Raw genomic sequence first — 21,945 nt, 5'->3', positions numbered from 1 at the left:
AAACCAATTGAAAACAAAAGAGTAAGTTGGTATACGACTTAAAATAATCCCTTCGCCCACCGAGTTGAAAAAACACAACTCCAGCAGACTAGTGTTCTATCAAAGTAAGCAAATATTAGTTTTTCAAACATTTGCGAGAAAGAATGGTTTTCATCGCTGCTAACTAGAAATTGTACTCATTGAACAAAAGTAAGTACATATTAGCCCTGTCGGCTACAATTACCTTGCGTTTCAATAACTTAGCTAGTGAATTATGGCCTGGTCTGCAATACATTATGCTTTGGAGTATATTAATGCGTTCAAGGAAGGCGATGAGGTATATATACGTATTTAGCTGTTATTGGTATGCAGTAGATGTTATCTATGAGTTGTACTGACATTGTAAAACAATTTTCACTCCGTAAAAATCCATCGATAGTTCCTCTATCAAGTGACGCTTTAAAGCAAGTTGATAAATGCTAAGTACCAACAACTTCTGTATCACTGTTCATACTTTATTTTAAAATTGACCAGCTTTTCAGCCCCGAAAACGCTAAAGGTAGTTGGTTGTAGTGCTGTGAAACACAGGTTAAGGTTGTCATAGAAAGGAAAACGAAAAAGTGAAGGCCACGAGGAAGAATGTTTCAATTGTGATAAAGTACGGGGTGTAGATTTTTTCCTGTAGTTGACAAGAATGAGCAGCTCTTTTCAAATTCAAATTGATTTCAGGTTTCTTCAAATTTTGTAGGAGAGAGCTGAAAATGACTTGAAGATTAACATTGAAGAATTAGAGGAAAGGCTGAGGTAAGATGTTTGAAGTAATGGTCATTCACAATCTTTGAAGAAAAGGAAGGTGGTTAAAAAATCTACCGATAAATTCTTGATTAAAGGAAAGTGTTCCATTTTGTGCTGAAGTCACGTGTGTAGCAACAGACTTAAAAAATCTTCCCTGAGCTGTTTTTGATCGTTTAATTAAGTTGTCAAATCAAACATATTTTTGGTAAACAGGAAATACTTCTCGACATCGGAGTGTTCTCTCATAAATACAAAATCCATTATCGAATTTTTGGTAGCGAATTTTGAACTGTTTGATTGTAGACGTTATGAGTGAGTCCATTAGTCGAGTGGGTTTTGTTAGCCCGATTTATTTTTAGGCATAAAGAACATGACGTCACATCAAATAACCGAGAGATCAAGAGTCTCTCCAAGCAGGTTCGATCAACTGAAGATGAACTGGCTGCCATTACAAGAAATCGTGACTCGATTATCAAGGAGAACAAGAGACTACAGAGTGACCTTACTCTAATGACAGAGGAAAACCAGGTAAATCTGTTCTCTAAGTTAGTCAGCAGGCTTATATTAAGATCGCGAGCTTAGATAAGTCTTCTTCCTAATGAAAAAACTTTTTCTTCTTTTTCAAAGCATTTGTACGTTATTTTGAAGCTAAGCTGGTGACTGGAGCGAATTAAGTTACTGAACAATTCTTATTAGTCACTGAACTGCCTTTTTCAAGATTGCCAATTGCACGTGCAAATGGGGATTGTTTCTTTTTGATAGAATTTTGTAAGTTTTTATGAGTTTACTCGTTGAAATTATAATAAATCAATCATAAACGTATTGACATTTAGAGTCACATTGTTTGACTGACAAATTTAGTTCATATATGGAGTTTTCGCTGATTAAAGTTTCTGTGTTGTAGCGGAGCAGTCTATTAATAATGACACTAAATGTTTGGATTGATGATAATGTTAGAATTAAAAGTGATATAACTTTTTCAAAACCAGTTGTCATTTCATTTGCAAAAAACATAACATTAACCAACCTCACTGTTACAAGGTAGTTTGTATGTGGCACACTTACATTGGAAACTATTACAAAATGAAAAAAAAAGTTGTACACAGCATGAATATAAGCATGGTGATAAAATGATGATGATTGTAACGATGTTGATAATAGCAATGAAGATTGTAGTGGTGTTGATGGTATAGATGGAGATATAATTCTAGATGGAAATAAGCTCTGGGTTTACTAATGACGATAAGGACAATCCTCATAATAGTTATAAAAGTGATAACGAAGGGGCGTTTAAAGATTTCAATTTGTTCTTTTAGAATGTTCATCGGGACTTACAAGATGCTTTGGACGATCAACAAGTTCTTAATGCACAAGTTTCTGAGTATGCTAGCCAAGTGGCTCGAATTGAAGACCTTTTGGCTGAAAAGGTTTGTTTACTTCAACCTCAACGTGTATTTCAATTTGATTTCGTGCGATGACCTCTTTTGTGATATTCAGATATCATTGAATTAATCTTTTTGCACGTTTTTAAAATTTTCTCAACACAAATCAGAGCATGTACAATAACCACTGCCTTCTGTAGGCTAAACATTGGCAACCCTTGCCCTAAGATTGCTTTTCTGTTCATTGTCCCTACCTTATTCTTTTTGAACTGTCGTGTAAGTAGTGTTCTGGTAATTAGCGAGACTGTAAGCCTTTAACAAGGAAACCCTTTAGAATGTAGAATATTTCACTTAAGGCTATAGAAGAATGAAATGACTTATGAATCCACATGCAATACATTTACACCTCTGTTATCAAAAAGCATGACAGGTGAATACAATCTTGAAAAAGGAGGTTTTCCTTTTTCTCATTTAAAGGCACTTGAGAAAAGTAAACCCCCTGCAATTGTATGTCTCCTGGGAAGGGTAGCCTTGCTTTAAAAACTCCTCTTCCGATTAGCTGTAACAAATTTTGGTTAGAGTGCAGCAATATCAAGGAGATGTACATATTATTATATTCCTATTTTCACATAGACTGATTTTTTAACTATCCACCATTAACCCTATTCATAGGAACAAGAGAAGAACGATTTGTTAATGCAATTTCAAACATTGACAAACCGGGCAGAAGTTCTGGAGACGAACGTCCAGCAAACCACAGGGGAAGCATCAACGTACAGAAAAGAAATACTTCAGAAAGAGCAGGTCAGTGTATCATAAATCGTTCGCTGCAACGGAATTGCCATTATATTTCCAGGAAGGCGTGTTTTATGTGTCTTCGTCTGACGAAATTTCTCTCAGTTTTTCTTGCAAGGATACGACACTCATATTAATGATATATGATTAAACTTATTTGTACAGTAAATGTTTTGTTGTATTGCAACTCAAGATTTTTGCCACCAGATTCAAGTAGGTTGTGGTTTGGTGCTTGTTGCTATTGTTTTAGTATCAAAAGTCTCAAAAACTGTTCTTTGCTGTCTCTAAATATTTTGTTTCGAATTGTACATAGTTGCAAGTATCCGAGAGAGCGACATGATTCTTTGAAAAACTGTTGTTGTGTATGTAAAAATATCTTGTAATTCAGTGCAGTTATGGCTGGTTGCAACATACCTGGAACTTTCTTTATACGGAAGAGATTTTATCGAAAACTAGTATGATTACTTTATAAGAACCATTGGGGTCACGGAACACATCTTTGCACCCCTTTCTTAACGATCACCCTTGTTTGGATACTTTTTAATATGTCTCAGGCGACTATTTAATCTTTATCTTAAAAAATTAATTTTCTTACTCTCTCTGCTGCGCTCTTTCTGGTTTAAGTATTGCGTCCTTAGGCATCCAGATATTTGTATCACATTTCTGTCTTTCTGTCTTTGCTTCTTGAAAACTCTCGCAACAGTACTCTCAGAGTGATGAAGCATTTCCGATTATCATTCCATTCCTTCTCTAAAAACAACAAGTACTTCAAAAAGTGAAATCCACCTTTGGTTCTCTTTACATTAAATTTAAAGTAAAAGTTCTTCTTTACATTACAACCCTCAAATCCTTTGCCAAATCGTAGGAAATAAGCCGACTGAAAGATCGTTGTCATGGTCTTGAAGAAGAGGTCGATCAGTATATCACGGCCCAGGATGCATACGAGCAGCAATTGTCATCTATGGCAAAATCTTTGAGCAATATGGAAGGACAATTGAGACAAGTTAACCAAGAAAAGGTAAAAATTATAAGTCATGTTTTGATTTTCGGTGTTTTGTTTTACACTGGAAATGGTCGTGTTTTGGCAAGGTTCTTCAATGTAAACTTAAGGTTCTTCAATGTAAACTTAAGGTTCTTCAGTGTAAACTGAAGGTTCTTCAGTGTAAATTGAAGGTTCTTCAGTGTAAACTGAAGGTTCTTCTGTCTCCAGTTCAAACATTTGGCTTTCATATTTTTCCGAAAGCTTTCAGAAATAAAGTTCTACCATTCCTGAATTCCTATAATCCTGTATTCCTGAGTCCTATATTCCTGAAAAGATGTACAATATTGTTGGAAGTTTTTGCTTGCTGTTGAATTGTATGCTTCGAAAAATTCAAGAAAAAAGTCAAATTAGATCTGCTGACTTATTCTTAGAAGCGTTCAGACTCCTGCTATTTCCTGCTTTCTAGATTTATTTTTATGTCTAACAAAATCTGATGAAACATCAACTTCTAAATTTTAGAAAGTATTGCCTTTTCTAAAAGTTATAGCACTGGCCTCAAATTCTTCCAAGGTTTAGAAACAGATTGTCTCTGATTGGCTGTTTCTCAAACTGTTGTAAAGGATGGTTTATAAAGCTGTCTCGTAGCACGGAGAATTCAGCCAATTCGTGATTTTAGTCAAATAAGTAGAAGTGATTTGAAGCTAATGTCACAAAGCCTAAAAAAGAATCTGGTTTGGTGTGCAGACAAGATGATTTTAAGTTTCACACCTCTGCATTTCTGAGTTTCGCACTTAATGCCATTAAAAGGATGCTTGTTAACTGTTGTAAGTCCCGATGAACAACCTGATAACTGTTGGCTTGTGATCGTATTAAGGGTGCGACTGAAAGTTGCAACCTAGAACGGCCCTGTATACACATTAATTCGTGTATAGCTCTGTCTATACGGCATCGTGTTCATATAAACAGACTAACAAACAGGGAGCTTCGTTAGGTGGAATGCATTGGAAGCTCCAACACAATCATCAGTCTCCTTTGACACTCTGCTAGTTCACAGAGAGAGGTTCTGTTCAGTTTGTTACATACAAAAAGCAAAAAGATCCCCTAGTGCTGCGCTATCTTTCGACCGAAAGACAGTATAATTCTTTCATTCAGCCTTTTTTTAGTCATTGGAAACGTTTGTGGCAATACAGCAAGTGTCAATGTGCTTTGAGTTCTTTTACCCCTTTAGTAAATATTTCATTAGGAAACATTGCAGCAAGATGTAAATGCCGTTAGAGAACTTTGCGTCAAGTTGGACCAAGCCAGGGACACGCTCACCAGACAGTTAGCCTCAAAAACAGACGATGAATCACAGGTAGCCATGTTTCGAAGGGTTTACTTTGTTCAGTCTGTTTTAACTTGACCTCGGGTCATTTATCTACATATGTTTCCTTACTTATGATCATGGCAACAAAATGACAGTTCTGGTATTCATTTAGATGTATTTTTACTTTTGAAATGGCAAGCTTAATTTGCAATTAGTTTTTTAATGTAGATGTATTTGTAGATGTAATGCAGATGTAAGACTCTTTCGCAACCGGCACGCTTTGCGACTATGATTCAAAAGACCAGCCTAATTTTGTACTGCATGAAAATACAAAATACAGTCAATATTTCAAGACAACTGCCGCTAAGCATGCCTGTTGCACAAGAGCCTTAAAAGTTTCTTAGAACAAATTTTGTTTTAGTTTTCTCAGTTAAAACCTTTCACCCGCCCCCCCCCTCTACGGACACATTACAGAACGTTATCCCATAATCTAAACCCTGAAAAAAGCCTTCGGGTTTCAATACACATAAAAAAGTGCTACAATTACACTGTCATTATTTGTTTTCATGTTCGGCTTTAAACGTCTTCTGACCAATGTGCTAGAGATTTTTCTTCACTGACATGATGTTTATTCACATCTTTCTGTTTTATTTAGTTACAACAGTTTGTGGAGGAAGCCAGAAATGAATCTGAGAACTTACGTAGACAAGTACGTTCTTTGAAGAATTCAAGATATCACATCCAGTTCTTATTTCGATTTAGTCGATTCTCTTAAAGATTGCTTTCAAGCCATTAACAAAACACAGGTTTCTAGTCTTTCCATCTCACAGCAGCTCCTTTGTGAAATCGGACAGGAAACAAGATATGGGTCTGCGTTTTGCATTTTCGATTCTAGAGCACTCCAACCTGTAGCAAGGCAATGGTTTGGTTTTATGCCGTATGCATGTAGTATAGAAACGGCAATGTAGAATCAATTTCACTTTTCGCGTCATTCACCATGAAATCAAGGTACAGTTGGTCTCTCTATGCCCATTCGCTCTCTCTTTGAGGCTGACAAATCGCTTCTCACTAAAACACCTATGTCATTTTTCCCACAATGTACATCAACTGGTCAGATTAAAGAGCATTGATTTCCAATCCTTTTCACTCCCCGTCCAACAAAATTGCCTTTTCATTTTCATTGCTGGCTGCTGGTTAAATTTTTGGCCTAAATAGTAAAACAAATTTGTTCTTTTCTTTTAGTTGGTACAGCAGCAAGATAATGTCAGATCCATGGAAAATATTTTATCATCAAACAGAGAAAAGGTATCTATTTCTTTTTTAACTAAAAATGCGCATAAAACATTTCTTTGTGGAAAGAATCAGCCTCACTGTTTCTCTTTGATTTTTTGATACCCTGCTTTGTTTTCTAAAAATATTTCATTTTCTGTTCCTCAGCAATTCTACGAACAGCAAACACACGACGAGACACTCTCTGAATTAGATCGAATACGAACAGCATTGTTAAAAGCAGAAAGAGACAGGTACAGAACATGCCTAACTCTGATTGTTCCAAATTGATCGGTTTAGTTTTATTAGGTATAGTAAATCAAGTAATCTCTCAACGGAAATAAAGAGGTTATTTGGTATGTTGTCTATGCATTTCAATCGATTGTGAAATTTATTCATTATAATTAAATGTAAGATTTTTGATAGATTCAAAAATGGTTTTATTAAGACTTGTATTTTTAAAATGCAACAGCGTACAGAGGGACTTTACGTCTTCTGCAATCATTTGCCACTATCTGCCAGGACAAATACAAGATTGAAATTGTATTGCCTGGGATTATAACAGGGGCGGCTGGGAGTAGAAAAGTATTGGTATTAGCCTCCGAAATTAAGACATAAGAAGGTCCCCCCGCAAGGTCCTGAAACTATTTAACAGGGGTGGAGCTTATATGTTCTTATTTAAGAAGGTGGGCAAAATGACCTTTTCGATATGATGGTTTAAAATAGCTTTTGGCAATACCATATCTAAAATTATTTGAAGGCACTGGCCCCCGTTGTCTTCCCCCAGACACTGATGACCCTGTGGTAATGTAGTTCATCCTACTAGTTTTGGGTGAAGGATCGGTCCTACGAAATACAAATGAATTATGGCTGCGGCAAATTACTCGAGCGAAATCGTGTTTTGATACAGCGGTTTGCTGCCCAGTAATGGAGCCCCACGGTATTAGCCCATTAATTCTAATACCATGAGGCTTTTGGCCCGCGAATGAGATTCTATTACGATAAAGCGAGCGATTTACTTTAGAGTAATGCAGCAAAAAAATTTAAGATGTATCATTTGATTTGAGAAACCGAGAGAAATAATGTGAGAATGTTGCCTGTGACTCTACATATCATATAGAATCAAAGTTTTACAAAACATACAGCTCATACAAAACAACTTTTACAACTGCCTTTAGCTTAAACAAATTATTTCATGACTGTTGCTCTTTATATTCAGTGTCTAAATTTTGTCAATCAAATTATCCATCCAAAGGCATTGCTAGCAAAAGTACAGCTACATTTTGTAAATTCATAAAGTTAATTTCCAGAAATATTTTTTCTATAAGCTGAGGCCTTAGAATAGAGCTGGGGCTCTTTCCACCGTCGCTTCCACTGACAGTGGCCCTCGTAGTATTAGAAATGAAAAACTAATACCTTACTGCTGTTCACCCATTCTTCTATCATGACTCAACAAGAGAAATTCACGTCATGCAGACCACAACAGACAAAATAAATTTTGGGGCAGTGTATTAGTTTTTGGAGGCTAATACCATGGCCAGGGCTGCTGATTACGGCATGGATTACACTTTTCAAAGATTTCAATGAGGATTAGGAAAGCTTTCATTCAACGAACAGAAAAGCAAATATAGCTTGGCTATATGAATAGAGCTGGTTGCATCGATAAAATTGTTGTGAAAAAGTGGCAGCGTACGAAAAGCAAAATAAATTTCCTGCAATCTCAGAGACCCAAAGTCGCCTTCCTTTGAAAATAAAATGGTATTAGACTAATACCTTTAATACCACCCCACGCCGCCCCTGGATTATAACCTTGTTATTTGAAGCCAAACTAATTGCCACTTCCTAAGTCTTTTCTGTTACCTAATACCTGACAAATAATGACAGAGTTATGCATACAAATGTTTGCTTTTTTACTTCAGAGATTCAAAAGATGTTGATGTGAAATCACTCAGAAAAACAGCAGAAAAACTACGAGAAGAGGTCGAACATCTCAGAAAGCAGTTAACATCAGAAAAATATGAAAGGTAACTCATACCTCTGTAAGCTTTTATTCATGCAAGCAGAATTTGTTGCTTGTTGCTATTTTCATGATTTAACTTTAGGGATTTGCTTCTTTTGATCATATTCAGCGCAATTTGTCACTTTCGTCAATAATTTCTGCTTGATGGTTGTCTATTGAAGCCTCCCATTATATTGACTTTTAAACCAAGAACATAATTCTTCCTTTCCCTACTCTTTCTTCACTGGCTTTCATTCTGCGTTGCGAATCAGACAAGCACTTACTAGGTCACAAGTAGCTCCTGGCTCAACAAACAGCCTTCTACTTTTAAAATATCACAACCTCTGCTAGTTCTATTCTAAGTAAAGTTTTGACAACTTTTGATGAACTTATGGCAATAACTCGCGTGAGTAAGTATTATCTGTAAAGTTCACTACTAAACACATGCAGTAGAAAACTGTTGTATCACTCAAAACTATCAAGTTACAATGATATAAAATTTGTTTAAGGAAGTGTATTCTTTGTTATTTTTTGCAGAGAAAGACAGTCTCAGGAGCTACGTAAAATTGGTGTTTCACCAAAAGGTAGCACATATACAAGTAAGTGTCATAAGCAAGGCAAGCCATTTTACACCATTTCAAAAATAAGGATGATACTTCCCATGACTTTAAAATCAGTTCATTTGTCTTTCACGTTGAGGTTTCAGGCTTGATGTTGGGTATCAACCACTGAAGAAGCAACAATGAACTTTTCCGGACAAAAAGAGTTTTTTCAAAATGAACTCAGAAAGTGATTAGAATTCGCCATTGGGACAGCTTTTTTGCATTTTTTGCAATTTTTTCCAGAAAGATAAGTGAAAATACTGCAAAACGTTCCAGAAGGGTGACCCATTTGATATATATATATATATATATATATATAAATACTTTTAAGCGTTGGTCATTTGAACTTTTAATGAAAGTCCATGTATAGTACCATGTGTATGACCTATGGACCCTTGACTTCTATACAGAGTTCAGGAAAGTCCTTGAACTTTGAAAAGATTCTTCAGAGAGAGAGAGAAACTAGGGTGGGTGTGGGCGTTGTATTTCATTTGTTTTCATTGGCCTTCCTCGCAGTCATTGAACTTATGGATGTCGTGTCTTCCGGGCTCTAGTTCTTTCAATATTTATACATATTCCATAAAGTTCTTAAATGACGACGTCAGAAAATCTATATGTAGAATTTTTTGAATTTGCCTCCTATAACCTTAAGAGCATCCTGAAGAAATACCTGAAAATGTGCAAATTTGGTTAAATAGGCTGAGAAATGGCCACATTAGCATACGATTTTCCGCATTAAACCTCCGTGATTTGGTCTCCAAAAGAACATGGATCTGTTAGCAAATTACAAATCTTTCATTGGCCATGTCTCACCTGATTTTTGATATATTTAAGTGATTTTGTTTTGTGAAGTATTTCAAACTTGTAGGTCGTATGGTCAAAATTCTTCTAAAAAGCTTTTTAATGACGTCACATTTGAGAACTCTATTAGCAATTGTTTATGGTTTCCTCCCTACAGGTGATTATCCAACACAAAGCATTCTAGCTGATCGAACAGCAAAGACTGATTACTTGTCTTCCATACTGAACTATACCACTGCAGGAAATAAGAGCAAGGAATCTGCTCCCCCTTCACCTGTTAGGCCTGCAAAAGGCGATTTGTATTCACCAACCAAAACTTCTGTAAAGGTATGATACACATTTTTATAAGAAATTCCTGTAACTCGTTCTCTCCTTATTAAAGGTAATGTGTCCATATAATAGGACTGCGTATACCCAACATGTCAAGTAACATCAAAATAACGGTTTGCGATTGGCCAGTATTCTTGCGATGCAAAACTGCTCACATGAAAAGCTAACCTCGCAGCAGGGTAGATAAACAGAACGACCGTAATGGCTGGGACGATGACATAAAAAATCACATGTTTCTGAAAACCACCGCAGAGTTGCTTGCTTTAGCTGGACACATTACCTTTAAGGAACATTCAAGCAGGCGCCTGGGACAGCTAGCGAAATAAAATCTGTTTTTCTTAATTTTCAAATCTGGAAAATATTAACATTTTGACAGCTTTAAACAAATGAATTTTTCAATATGAGTAACTGCTAACATAACCGTTCAAATATAAGAAAAGATGCAACCCGGTTAATTTTACTTTCTAGAATAAGGGTGTCGAGTATTCAAAAGCAATATATTATGGACCAACTTAAATGATTAATGATAGGCTTGCAGTTGAAAACCAACAATTTGATTGCGATCGCCTTTTGACAAGTAAAAAAGTTCCCCAAAACTGCCAAGAAAATTACCTCTGATGATGGGACTTTAGGAAAACATGCAGGCACAAATGATCCAACAAACTTGTTAGCATGCTATTTATCGTTTGCACGGCAGTGCATAAATGTGGATTTTCAAAGGGGATCACTTGGCCAAGGTCAATATATGCGCAGTTACTAAACGGCAAAATAATCAAATAGTTTCATTAACAGGAGTTGTAAGAATTTTGACACTGGGTTTTTTCATTTTTTGAGTTACAAATCTTTGCAGTGACAGATTCTATTCCCAAAACGGCCCGAAAAAAATTTCCCCGTCACCACAGTGACTTGGAACGAGGCTTGTTTGTGTTGCCACAAATCGTCAGAATTCTCTTCTTGGTGAATTCTTTGGAGGTGTATATTGTTATTTTGTTCTGATACGTCAGACATACATATTCTGCACTTTTCTACAGACCTGTATCACTCTTTCCAGACAGCGTACGAGATTTTTTAGAAAAATAAGATTTTCAAGGAATTCTGGGGGATTTTTCCCGAAAAAAGGATTTTTGTCAAAGGTGTTTGAATGCGCTATGTCCCGTCAGCCAACCGCTCAGAGTTAAAAAATAACAATAAGAAATTTTTCAGCACGTTTATCATCAAGAAAACATTGAGAATTAGCTGATTGGATACGTAACAATAGGTCTATTGTGTAGTCCAACCAATGGGAAATTTAAATGACCAGCAAAATGCGTCGGGACATAGTGCCTTTAAAATTTCATGAAGCTATTTGCCTCTCGAAGGAGCGTGCTTTCTTCAGCCTACTATACACAAAACATACGTTTTATCAGTCATACGTAATGCATCGAGAAATTTGAGAGATAAGAGAGATAGGGAAATGTAAATAGAGAGATGAATAGAGAAAAATAGATAATTAAAGAGAATAAAGTATTAAGAAACGTGATAGAGAGAAAAAGAGCCAAAAAATCAACCTGATATTGGTTATTGTGACTGTAAGATAAAAAAGATAAACAAATTGTTTCAAAAGTGCCTGCAGAACGTTTGTGCCTGCAGAACGTTTGTGCCTTGCGAACGTTTGTGCCTGCAGAACGTTTGTGCCTTGCGAACGTTTGTGCCTGCAAGCACCTCTCGCGCAGATTAATGAGGTCTGTGTATGGTGTTCTTTCTCTGCTTTGATACAAGTTTCTTTGTTGAAAATAATTCAGTTTTATTTTCATGGTACAGCATTTTTTATTTGGAAATGATCACAATAAACATAGTACTTGTATATTTGAAATAACTTATTATTCCCAAGAAAGCAATCCTATTTCTTAGGATTTTAGTGAACCAAACGAGTCCACCCAGGTACAGGTGGAATAGGCCTAAGCATTTATGGCAGCTTGTTAACCACTTCCACATTGGATCCTCCTAAAATCCATACAGCAAACCATGAACTGCCTTTCTCGGGCTCTTCATTGAGGCTCTTACTTTCTTTTTTCTTCCTTTATTTGTTGAATTGTAAAATGTTAAATTGAAAGTGCCGTTTGCAGTGGGACCAGATGGCGCTATGTTTTTTCCACTGCAGGCGGCATATTAAGATGCTTAGTTGCTTGTTGTAGTGTATTTTATCATTCATAAAAAAAGTTAACTGCCTGCATGCAAGTTGATATACAATCATTCACTTTGAGAATTTCATGAATACAATTTGATGATTTTCTTGATTTGAGTATAATTTTGCATTCTTTTTGAAAGAAGAATACTTTCAACGCTCATTTTTGCTATAAACGTATTTAAAAGATAATAATTTTTTATTGAAATGTAATTGATTGCTCCTTTTTTAAAATATCTTTTGATGGATGATATTTTGTAGAGAAAGTCTGTAGTTTCAAAGTTGAACTTTATGGCAATTTATATCTTCAAATTCTGTCATTTTAGGATTATTCTTCTGATGGGACACCTGGCAAAGGGAGGTAATACATTTCAATATTAGTGACATCTTCTACTTGACATTTCTACTTGAGACAAGCATCACATAGAGATGGACAAATATTTATCTATATGTATCAATAATACAGCATTTTTGCTGTTGATAACCATAGCAAGTATTTTTATATAATTTGATGAAATTTCACTGATAACTTAGGCTTTTGTTTCAAAAACGGGGACAATTAGCATGAAATCAATTAGACCTTATGATGTTATACCTGATTTCAGTATAAACAATGCCAAATGAATCTTATGCCCTTTCTCGTGCACTGTATTAGGTTACAACACCATTATGTAATTCCACTACTAATGCTTTCTCAAAATTTTTGCTGATTTTATTATGTATACTTAACCCTTTTCCCTATCACATTCTACCATGAGGCAAATCAATATTTTCCTTTTGTAAGTCCATTTTAATTATTCGTTTACCACAAAAAATCTCCAAGTCTTATTGGTTTACAATGTAATGTAAATAAATTATATATCAACTTGCTTATATTTTAGCCATTTAATATACATTTTCACTCGGTTTTATTGTACTACCATTTCAAAATGTAAATATTAACTTTTTAGATTCAAAGAAGCTTTAGCCTGTTTTATTGTATGATTTTCTTGAACAGTTTTCTACAATTTACCTTGTTTCCCGGACCCCCATATTTGTTAGCCTATCTCTTAGAAACAAGGTAAGACACTATTTCAGGGGAAACTCTCAGGTTGAAAAGATTTGATATCACAAATAAAATCATCTAGCTGGATGTTTCCATTGAATAATTCGAATACCAGAGTTTCAGCTCTTTGCAAAATGAGTACAATGGAAATCCAACAACATTGTAGTAGTCTCCTTCAATTGATTTCACCAAAGTCCCACCTAAGCCCTGGATACCATACCTAAATGTAATCAAATGTAAGGAAAGTGCAGTAATATATTATAATAAATGCTACATTAAAATGAATAAAAAAAAAGAAAATTTTTATGTTGTGAGATTGTACACTGAATCTGCCAATAAAAATTGGTTTACAACAAAATAAATGGCCAAAGCAGAATTTTTGGTTCATGGATAGAAGATGAAACACAGAAAAAACAAAATTTTGTTGCTGTTGAAAAGGATACCCTCCAGCTTTGTCCCTAAGAACAAAACAATATCAAAATAAGCAATTGGTATGGCAAAATTTTAGTATTCTACAAAAATTGTTTTGTCTAATACTCCTCCAACTTTCACACTCAGAAAAGTGTCAGACAAAGTGTATAGATTATTCTATGGGTATATGAAGATTTTTGAACAATTATATTGTGATTTAGTTGATCTAATAAAAAATTTAGGATCAAGCAAAACAGAAGAAGATCTTACATTAGAATGATACCATAGAGAACAATAGATCTTTAAAACCATTTAAAATCATTCTCCACTTACAATGGCTCCCCAGTTTTGACATACTCTATAATAACATCATCAGTAAGTTCTCCAAATTCCACTCTAGTACATTCGTGAAACTGCTTTATAAGAAAATCTGAAATATACAAGAAAATCCAAAACAAATATATTCTCTGCTTCTCATGATGTAAACTGTCTGCTTCTCAATGCGAGAAAACAAATGGTATATCAAAACCATCCTCGTAGTTAGAACTTACTTGTAATCAATATAAATTAGCTCTTACCTGAAGAGGCTTTTCTTGGCCAAAGAAATGTTATTCCACTGTACACTTCATGTTTTAATCCACCCAGGCTGCAAATATAAAGTATTCAGAGATAGAAATTACTTTGAAACAGTTTTTTTGTGGATTGGTTTTGAAAATTGTTATGATAACCTTACTTGATATCTTTGCATATATGGCAAATGATATTTGTGCACTCAGATTTGTTTATCATACTTACAGTTTACATGAAACAAGTTACCTTTTAAGCATAGTGAATGCATTCTCACTGCTTTTTGGTTTTTCTAGAATTGTGTCACCAAGCACCTAAAAAAGAGGTTGGGTGGATGGGATATCTTTGATAAATAAAACATTTCTATATCCACACAATTCCTTTAAGATATGCTATGAAATAAAGCATTCATATAATCAGGAAAAGTTACAGTTTCAACATAAACTGTAATATCATTTTTTAATGCTTTTTTGATAAATATAATCGAGTATCCTAAAGATAGGTTTCTTTTCAGTGAAACCCTAAACAAGCTCAGAATGCAAACAAGGCAATGGCTTTATATTTGTATTATGGCCCCTTAATTTTTATTTCATTTGTATTAATCATAAATTTCCTTAAGTAAATCATAATTCTCTTCACGTTAGCAAGACCTATGATTTCTAGCATTATTTCAACTGTCTAAATAATTTCATTAGCTTTGAAGATCATGTAAGGTCATGCTTAGTTTGCTTTAGCTAAAATTTAAACAAGACATATTTCAAATTATGAAAATAAGTACCACAACAGTGTCAGCACCAACTACCAAATCTGGACACTTTGTCTGCAATAGATAGATGTTTGTGATCATGTGAGGGTAGTCATCTGGCTCTTAACTACTCCTTTCATTTTTCATTGAAGAAGGTCAGTTCCTGTAGCAATCAGAATTTTGATTATCATACTAAATATGGATGCTTGTTGAACCGCAAATCATTGAAAATATTCCTTGAACACATTATTATCTCTCAAATTCCTTCCCTCTCTTATATTCCTGCCCTCTCTTATAATCCCTCCTCTAATAATCCAGCCTTTTTTCTTTACTTTAAAAACTTTTTCCTGCCTCTAATAGTCCTGCATGTACAATCACTGCCAAAAGTCTTGGAACACTAATGCAGTTTTCAAAGGCAAATTTAGCCACCCCCTCTCCTCCAAAAAACAATGTTGATTTACTAAAGAAAAAAGAAAGGAATTGTGGAGTACGCTTTTTTGTGTGCCTTGTATGATATTTTTCTATACTTTCAACATTGTTTTGGGGGGAAAGGGGGACAGAAGTAGTTGTATTCAGGAAAACAAATGAAAAATAGAAGAGCACAGTGCAAAGTGCTGGGTGTTCCAAGTAATTTTAGCAGTGATTGTAAATTTGATGGAAGAAAAGGACCAAGGCATTATAAATGTGCTTGGAATTTCTAATTATCCCACATTAAATTAGGAGGTTCAATCAAAAAATCTGCAGCAGAAATACAAGGGAGAATATGGTACTTGGATACTACTGTGACTGGTACTTTATGAAGAAAATAATCTGATCATCAAAGGTACCAAATAGTTTGATATAGCATCATTATTTTAATCTTCAGTTCAGGGCCTGCACTACAAATTTGAAAGTAGGGGGCAAGGCTAGAAAAAGTGGGAGCCAAGGCTTCTTACACCTTTTACTTGCTTCGCAAAAAAGTGGGGGGACATGGCCACCTAATCCCTGTCCCCCAGTGGTGCAGGCCCTGCAGTTACTGAAGTTGATATTTCATAAATATAAAACCTTTTTTTAAAATATTTACCCCAGAGTTCAATCTGTTAAAAACTTCAATAGCTTTTTGTTTTGAATTTTCTTTCACATAATCTGAAGGGTGAGCAAATTGAGACTTGTCCAAATTTTCTTCAAATGTGGAAGGGACTATTTCCATTTTTAAATTCTGCAAAAACAGTTTCAAATGTTATCAAATGAGAAAATATAAACAGTAAATATGTCCATAGGCATATGACATAAGTAGGAAGAAAGACATTTTCATCCTGTCTTAATACTATAGTTCTATATCACAAATATGCAACAAATGTTTACAGCATGGTTTTACATGAAAAATCCTCAAATACTTCATCAGATTCATATTACTGAGGCATAATTGGCTGCGAGAAAAACCCTAAGTAGTCTCTAAAATCTATAATTTTAGGAAATTTCATATAAATTTACGTATTTTCTTGAGCTAGTATTCTGTAATTTATCAACATACGGCATTAGCCAAAATTTCCTTCCGTCTTGGAGATCCACTAGCAAGAATCAGTCGGAACTTTGACAATCCATCCAATGTTGGTTGTAGCATTTCGTTTTTCTTTTAATATGACAGAAGTCACAACGTGCCTTTCCCGCTGAAAATGATGTTGAAAATCGAATAGAAACGAGGTTCTTGAAACTATAAGGAGGCCGTACAATTCTTGGAAATGTTAGGTTCAATTTCGGTTCATTTCGTATAACGACAACTACTTCCTGGTAAGTCTCGTCAAGAAATCAAAGGACTACTCGGCTGTTATAATCAAAGAAGTTTCTGCCAGGTAAGTTAAGGTTTTTTATGGCTTTTGCCTTTCATTCCTTGTCTAGATTACAGCTGGCCTAATACACGCATAGTTTTACTGGGCCTAGCCATATAATGCGAACTACTAGAGCGTGTTATTACAATCACCACCAGTTGAAAATATTTGAAGTTTGCCGTTTAAAGGGTGTAAATAACGATAGCAGTTACAACTCCAATAGCTTATGCATACAATGTCCCTTAAAAGGACGATAATCTCTACTTATTTTAAATTGTTCTTTGTGTATTCTTTTCCTTTCTCGAATTATAGCATGGAATTCTCAATTTCGGAACAATGGAACGGTGAAAAAATAGATCATGATCCAGTTATTCTCAAACTCAGTACTACAAACGAGGATTCGGTATGCCTCGAAGTAGATGCACCGTTTTTTGACGATCCAAAGCCAGAGGGGCCTGCTGGCAGGCCTTTCCCCCAGCTTTGGGATTATGAAGGTACATTTTTATTTTTGTTACTTACCCAAAAATTTTGCAAAAAGCTCTTTACTGGATTTGCGATATAAATCAAAGGCTTATTATTCTCTGCCTCGGCGTCATCATGCATTTTAGGACAGACCTGTAAAACATGTCAATGATGATGTATAGTAAATACATATTTTCGAATTATTTTGCATTTGAAACAATATTTATTTAATTTTCAAGATCATCTACTTTTTGATATCATATCATGTACCATATCATATGCATATAGCAAAATTGTTCTTTTGTCTTATGAAATGATGCCATTATTGAAAGCCTCATCACTTTCATTCACAAAACCCAACCCTAGGAGCTTGTTACCTGTATGAATTTCTTGTTTTTTTGCAATTGCAAGACATTCATACATCAATGACCACAAAATGGTCGAGGACCTAGATACAACTTTTACTTTTGAGGGGCCGCCCTGATAAAGGAGTGCAACAATATCTGTTTTTAATGAGATGATTGTATTATGGTCATGCTACTAAATTTTTGGGGGGGAGGTGGTGGGTGAGGCAAGCCAAATTCATAAAGCTAGCTTTTTTGGAAAATTTGTCTCATTAAAACAATTTATTTTTTGAAATATTACCACAATGTTTCAGTGGCAACAACAAAACACCCAAAAGCTGACAAAATTATCTAATACCCTCTTAATGACTGCTTAAAAAATGAACTTGAATGTAGTTCTACTGACATTCTGTGTTTATTGCAAAGATGTAACAATTTAATTTTTTTTTGTTAGTTGTTGAAGCATTTTTTCTTGGAAAAGATGACAGATATCTAGAGGTTGAGCTTTGCCCGTAAGTGTAGCTCTAATATTTTGACTGGATACAATTTTTTTTGGTTAGAAGTCATAAATGATATTCCTTCAAAATCACAAGTATTATTTTATGATTAATTGAATTTGCAAACCTTGTCAATGTTTATGATGTTCAAATGCCAAGGTTAAATCTCTTTCATTATTTACCAAGTTTTACCAATTTTATGGTACGTTTGTGCAAATCCTAATTTTTTCAGAAATGTAAGGCTATTTCTGTGATATGTACAACAATTAGGTTTGATATCTGATCAGAGTTTTACACTAGCAATTACTGGAAAAAGCTTATCTAAAATAGCATACAAATTAAAACTTAAGAATTTGGATAATACATATTTAAATTGAATTTCATAGAGTACATCATATTTTCAAAGGAAGGCATGTGTTAGATGCAACAATCCTGCAAAGATTGCTGTTTCTTGCCATCTTTGTAAATTCGTCCTTTGTTCAATGTTACTGATCTTTAGCCAAATGGAATCATTTTAAGCATGTCTACTTTGTTTCTTTTTAGAAAATGCAACAACACATAACAGCTTTTCTGTTCCTGATGATATTTTATCATTATTGCATGATTTCTTGCAACTTTATTTTGATTTGCTGTCAGGCATGGACAGCATTTGGTTCTTTTGCTCAATGGGAGGCGGAAAATGATCAAGGTAAGCATATTTGGAACCTCAATTAAATTTTTTCATCTAACAAAGTCAAATAAGTTCAATGTCACAGGATTGTCTAGTAATAGAAATACTTAGGTGATATTAAGAATGACATGTCAATTAAATTTTTAAACTTAATGAGGAAAATCTATTAACATGCCTGAAAGGAAAAATGAGTTCCACTATTTGAAAAGCAGTTTATTTCTCACAGTTCATCTGATTTTAAGAGTATCATGATTGGGCTTTGCACTGAACAATTGCGAGTTGGGCTTTATATTAATTCAAATGATTTTACAGGCATAAGAGACTGACCCTTAATATTGATTTCTGGTTAACTGTGAATATTCTGGTGTCTGAGACATCTGACAGCAGTTTTTAGTACCATATCTTATTTCTTTCAATATTCAGGATGAGCTCCCCTTGGAATATAGCAGCCAAATTGACAAAGAAAAGAAAAGATGGGCTGGGAAAGCAAGGATACCTTCCTCTTATTTCCCACATTTTGTCAGCAAGTTCAATGCCTATGCCATTCATGGTGTTAATGAGAGAAGAACATATGAAGCTCTCTACCCAGCAGAGAAAGATAAACACTCAGAGCCAGATTTGTAAGTTGTACTAATCTCTACCTGATTTTGTCACATTATCCATCACCTTCTGAATCCATTTCAAGAAAGACTTCCTAGTACCAACCTTATAAAGCTCTAACAATTTGTCAAGTTATTTCAAGCAAACATAATAGAGAACTTTTACTGTTTCTCAAATTTTCTCCTGCATTCAAACATCATTTGTTATTTTCAAAAACTTTCCCATTAAATGCTTGACATTCCAAAGCCATTATATACGGCTCCTTTCCTTTCAATAGCTCAATGTCAATATTATTTCATTGCATTTTAACATCCCTGTCCCACATTATTCCATTTTTGAAATCCTTTCCCCTGGGGTTCTTAGCTTTTTGATATCCTAATATTGATCTCTTTTATGCTTCACTTTGACATCCCTTTCTACAATATTTCTACACTCAGAACTTTTCCTAAGGACTCTCGCTTTCAGAAGTTCAATCTAAATTGCTTTTGACAGTTGTTTTTCATCCCTTACAAAAGTAAACCCACTGGGGAAAGTCAATAACTCAATGTCAATCTCTTTTTTTACTGCATTTTCGCATCCCTTCCTACAATATTCCAGCATTCAAAGAATTTTCTCTCATGTTCATTGCTCCTCCCTAACTGTATTTCAATCTTATTTTACTGTTTTTTCATCTCAATATTCCGACACTCAAAACCCTTTCCATAGGGTTCTTTGCTCCTCCTTTACTCTATTTCAATCTTATTTTACTTACTGTTTTTTCAACTCAATATTTCGACATTCAAAACCCTTTCCATAGGGTTCTTTGCTCCTCCATAACTCTTTTTCAATCTCTTTTTAGTGTTTTTTCACCTCAATATTCCAACTTTCAAAACCCTTTCCCTAGGGTTTTTTGCTTTTCCATAAATCGATTTCAATCACTTTTTACTGTTTTTTTTTCACATTCCTTTCCACATTATTTCAACATTTGAAAGCCTTTCCCTGCGGTTAATTTACTTTTAACATCCTAATGTCAATCTTTTTTACTGTTTTTTCACTTCAATATTCTGACATTGGAAAGCCTTTTTCTAGGGTTCATTGCTTTTCCATAACTCAATTTCGATCTTTTTTTAATGCATTGTCATGTCCCTTCCAGCAGTATTCCCAAAATTCCAATGCCTTTCTTTAGAGTTCTTTGCCTTTCAATAAATTAATGCGAGTATCTTTCTCTACTGCATTTTCACATTCCTTTCCACAATATTTCCACATTCGAAAACCTTTCCCTGGGGTTAATTTCCTTTTTAAAGCTCAATTTTTATCTCTTTTTACTATTTTTTCACTTCAAAATTCCGACACATCAAAGCCTTTTTCTAGGGTTCATTGCTTTTCCATAACTCCATTTCGATCTCTTTTTTAATGCATTTTCACATCCCTTCCAACAGCATTTCCAAAATTCCAAATGCCTTTCCATAGAGTTCTTTGCCTTTCAATAACTTAATGTTGATATCTTTTTCTACTGAATTTTCACATTCCTTGCCACAATATTCCAACATTTGAATGCCTTTTGCTTCGTTAGTGTTCATTTAATTTCCATACATTGATTTTGATCACTTGCTACTATTTTTCACATTCCTTTCCACAATGTTTCAACATTCAAAAGCCTTCCCCTTGGGTTAATTTCCTTCTTATAGCTCAATGTTGATCTCTTTTTACTATTTTTTCACTTCAATATTCTGACATATGAAAGACTTTCCCTGGTTTTTCTTTGGTTTTCCATAACTCAAGTTCGATCTCTTTTTTTAATGCATTTTCACATCCCTTTCCACAATTTTCCTACATTAAAAAGCCTTTCCAAGGGTTTTTGCTCTACAATGTTCTATATTCTAAAAACAAAGATCACTGAAACGATTTGTTATTTGTAAGCCTGTATACCCAGAATATTTGCCAAATAACAACATCAACCTTTCTGGTCTTCCAGTTAGAAATTATTTTATATGAGCAAGTCTTACTGCACGGTATCTTTTAATAGCAAATTTCTTGGCATGTACTCTTAATTCTAAATGTCTTTACAAATCTTTGAAAATTGTGTTGAAAATTCACTTTTTGGGCGTTCCAGACTGCTCACCTGAATTAAGTTCCATGCCTGTATCACAATCTGCACTTTTAGTTTGTGCAAAATCCAGTCTCATAAAACATAAATTGAGGTTGCAAACTCTCTTCCTACATCTTATTTGATAAGCCTTGTTGTCTTCCATTAGAAATGTTCATATTATTGGCTTTAAATGCAGGATTGTAGGTGGGTAAAATTCCCACAGGTTGTTAACTTATGACGTCATCAAAAATCGAATTTTCAATCGGAAATGGCGATATGTAATACCACATGACAATCTTATCCAGAATCAGCCCTGTGTAAAAG

The 21,945-nt window shown here is 34.7% G+C and overlaps 3 protein-coding genes across 4 annotated transcripts in view; 2 read left to right on the top strand and 1 right to left on the bottom strand.

The window, feature by feature from the left end:
* Nucleotides 1–13,380, top strand: part of LOC135686443 (centrosomal protein of 135 kDa) — a 31,296-nt gene extending 17,916 nt beyond the window's left edge. The window contains exons 16-28 of the mRNA XM_065202673.2: nt 728–783; nt 1,134–1,302; nt 2,091–2,201; nt 2,829–2,960; nt 3,817–3,969; nt 5,177–5,287; nt 5,895–5,948; nt 6,482–6,544; nt 6,677–6,762; nt 8,428–8,532; nt 9,045–9,106; nt 10,068–10,237; nt 12,731–13,380. Of these exons, the coding sequence (XP_065058745.2) occupies nt 728–783; nt 1,134–1,302; nt 2,091–2,201; nt 2,829–2,960; nt 3,817–3,969; nt 5,177–5,287; nt 5,895–5,948; nt 6,482–6,544; nt 6,677–6,762; nt 8,428–8,532; nt 9,045–9,106; nt 10,068–10,237; nt 12,731–12,769 (1,311 nt within the window). The 3' untranslated portion in view covers nt 12,770–13,380. The remainder of the gene's footprint in view (nt 1–727; nt 784–1,133; nt 1,303–2,090; nt 2,202–2,828; nt 2,961–3,816; nt 3,970–5,176; nt 5,288–5,894; nt 5,949–6,481; nt 6,545–6,676; nt 6,763–8,427; nt 8,533–9,044; nt 9,107–10,067; nt 10,238–12,730) is intronic.
* A 140-nt stretch (nt 13,381–13,520) lies between these two features.
* LOC135686449 (putative bifunctional dTTP/UTP pyrophosphatase/methyltransferase protein) lies at nt 13,521–16,906 on the bottom strand. Its single transcript, XM_065202681.2, has 8 exons — nt 16,686–16,906; nt 16,236–16,370; nt 15,206–15,247; nt 14,677–14,741; nt 14,439–14,506; nt 14,194–14,290; nt 13,893–13,907; nt 13,521–13,669 (listed from the first exon to the last, which is right to left on the bottom strand). Exons 1-8 carry the CDS (start codon nt 16,773–16,775, stop codon nt 13,528–13,530), a joined length of 654 nt encoding a protein of 217 aa, XP_065058753.1. The 5' UTR covers nt 16,776–16,906; the 3' UTR covers nt 13,521–13,527.
* Nucleotides 16,868–21,945, top strand: part of LOC135686453 (UPF0462 protein C4orf33 homolog) — an 85,823-nt gene continuing 80,745 nt past the window's right edge. For both annotated transcript variants that reach the window (XM_089109003.1, XM_065202683.2), the window contains exons 1-5: nt 16,868–17,004; nt 17,293–17,474; nt 18,241–18,298; nt 18,920–18,971; nt 19,377–19,573. In XM_089109003.1, the coding sequence (XP_088965129.1) occupies nt 17,294–17,474; nt 18,241–18,298; nt 18,920–18,971; nt 19,377–19,573 (488 nt within the window). In that variant the 5' untranslated portion in view covers nt 16,868–17,004; nt 17,293. The remainder of the gene's footprint in view (nt 17,005–17,292; nt 17,475–18,240; nt 18,299–18,919; nt 18,972–19,376; nt 19,574–21,945) is intronic.

The sequence above is a fragment of the Rhopilema esculentum genome, chromosome 6, assembly GCF_057945365.1.
Source record: "Rhopilema esculentum isolate cy_ngs chromosome 6, ASM5794536v1, whole genome shotgun sequence".
NCBI lineage: Eukaryota > Metazoa > Cnidaria > Scyphozoa > Rhizostomeae > Rhizostomatidae > Rhopilema > Rhopilema esculentum.
The sequence above is the reverse complement of the archived record's forward strand: the minus strand, read 5'-3'. Positions and strand labels throughout refer to the sequence as shown.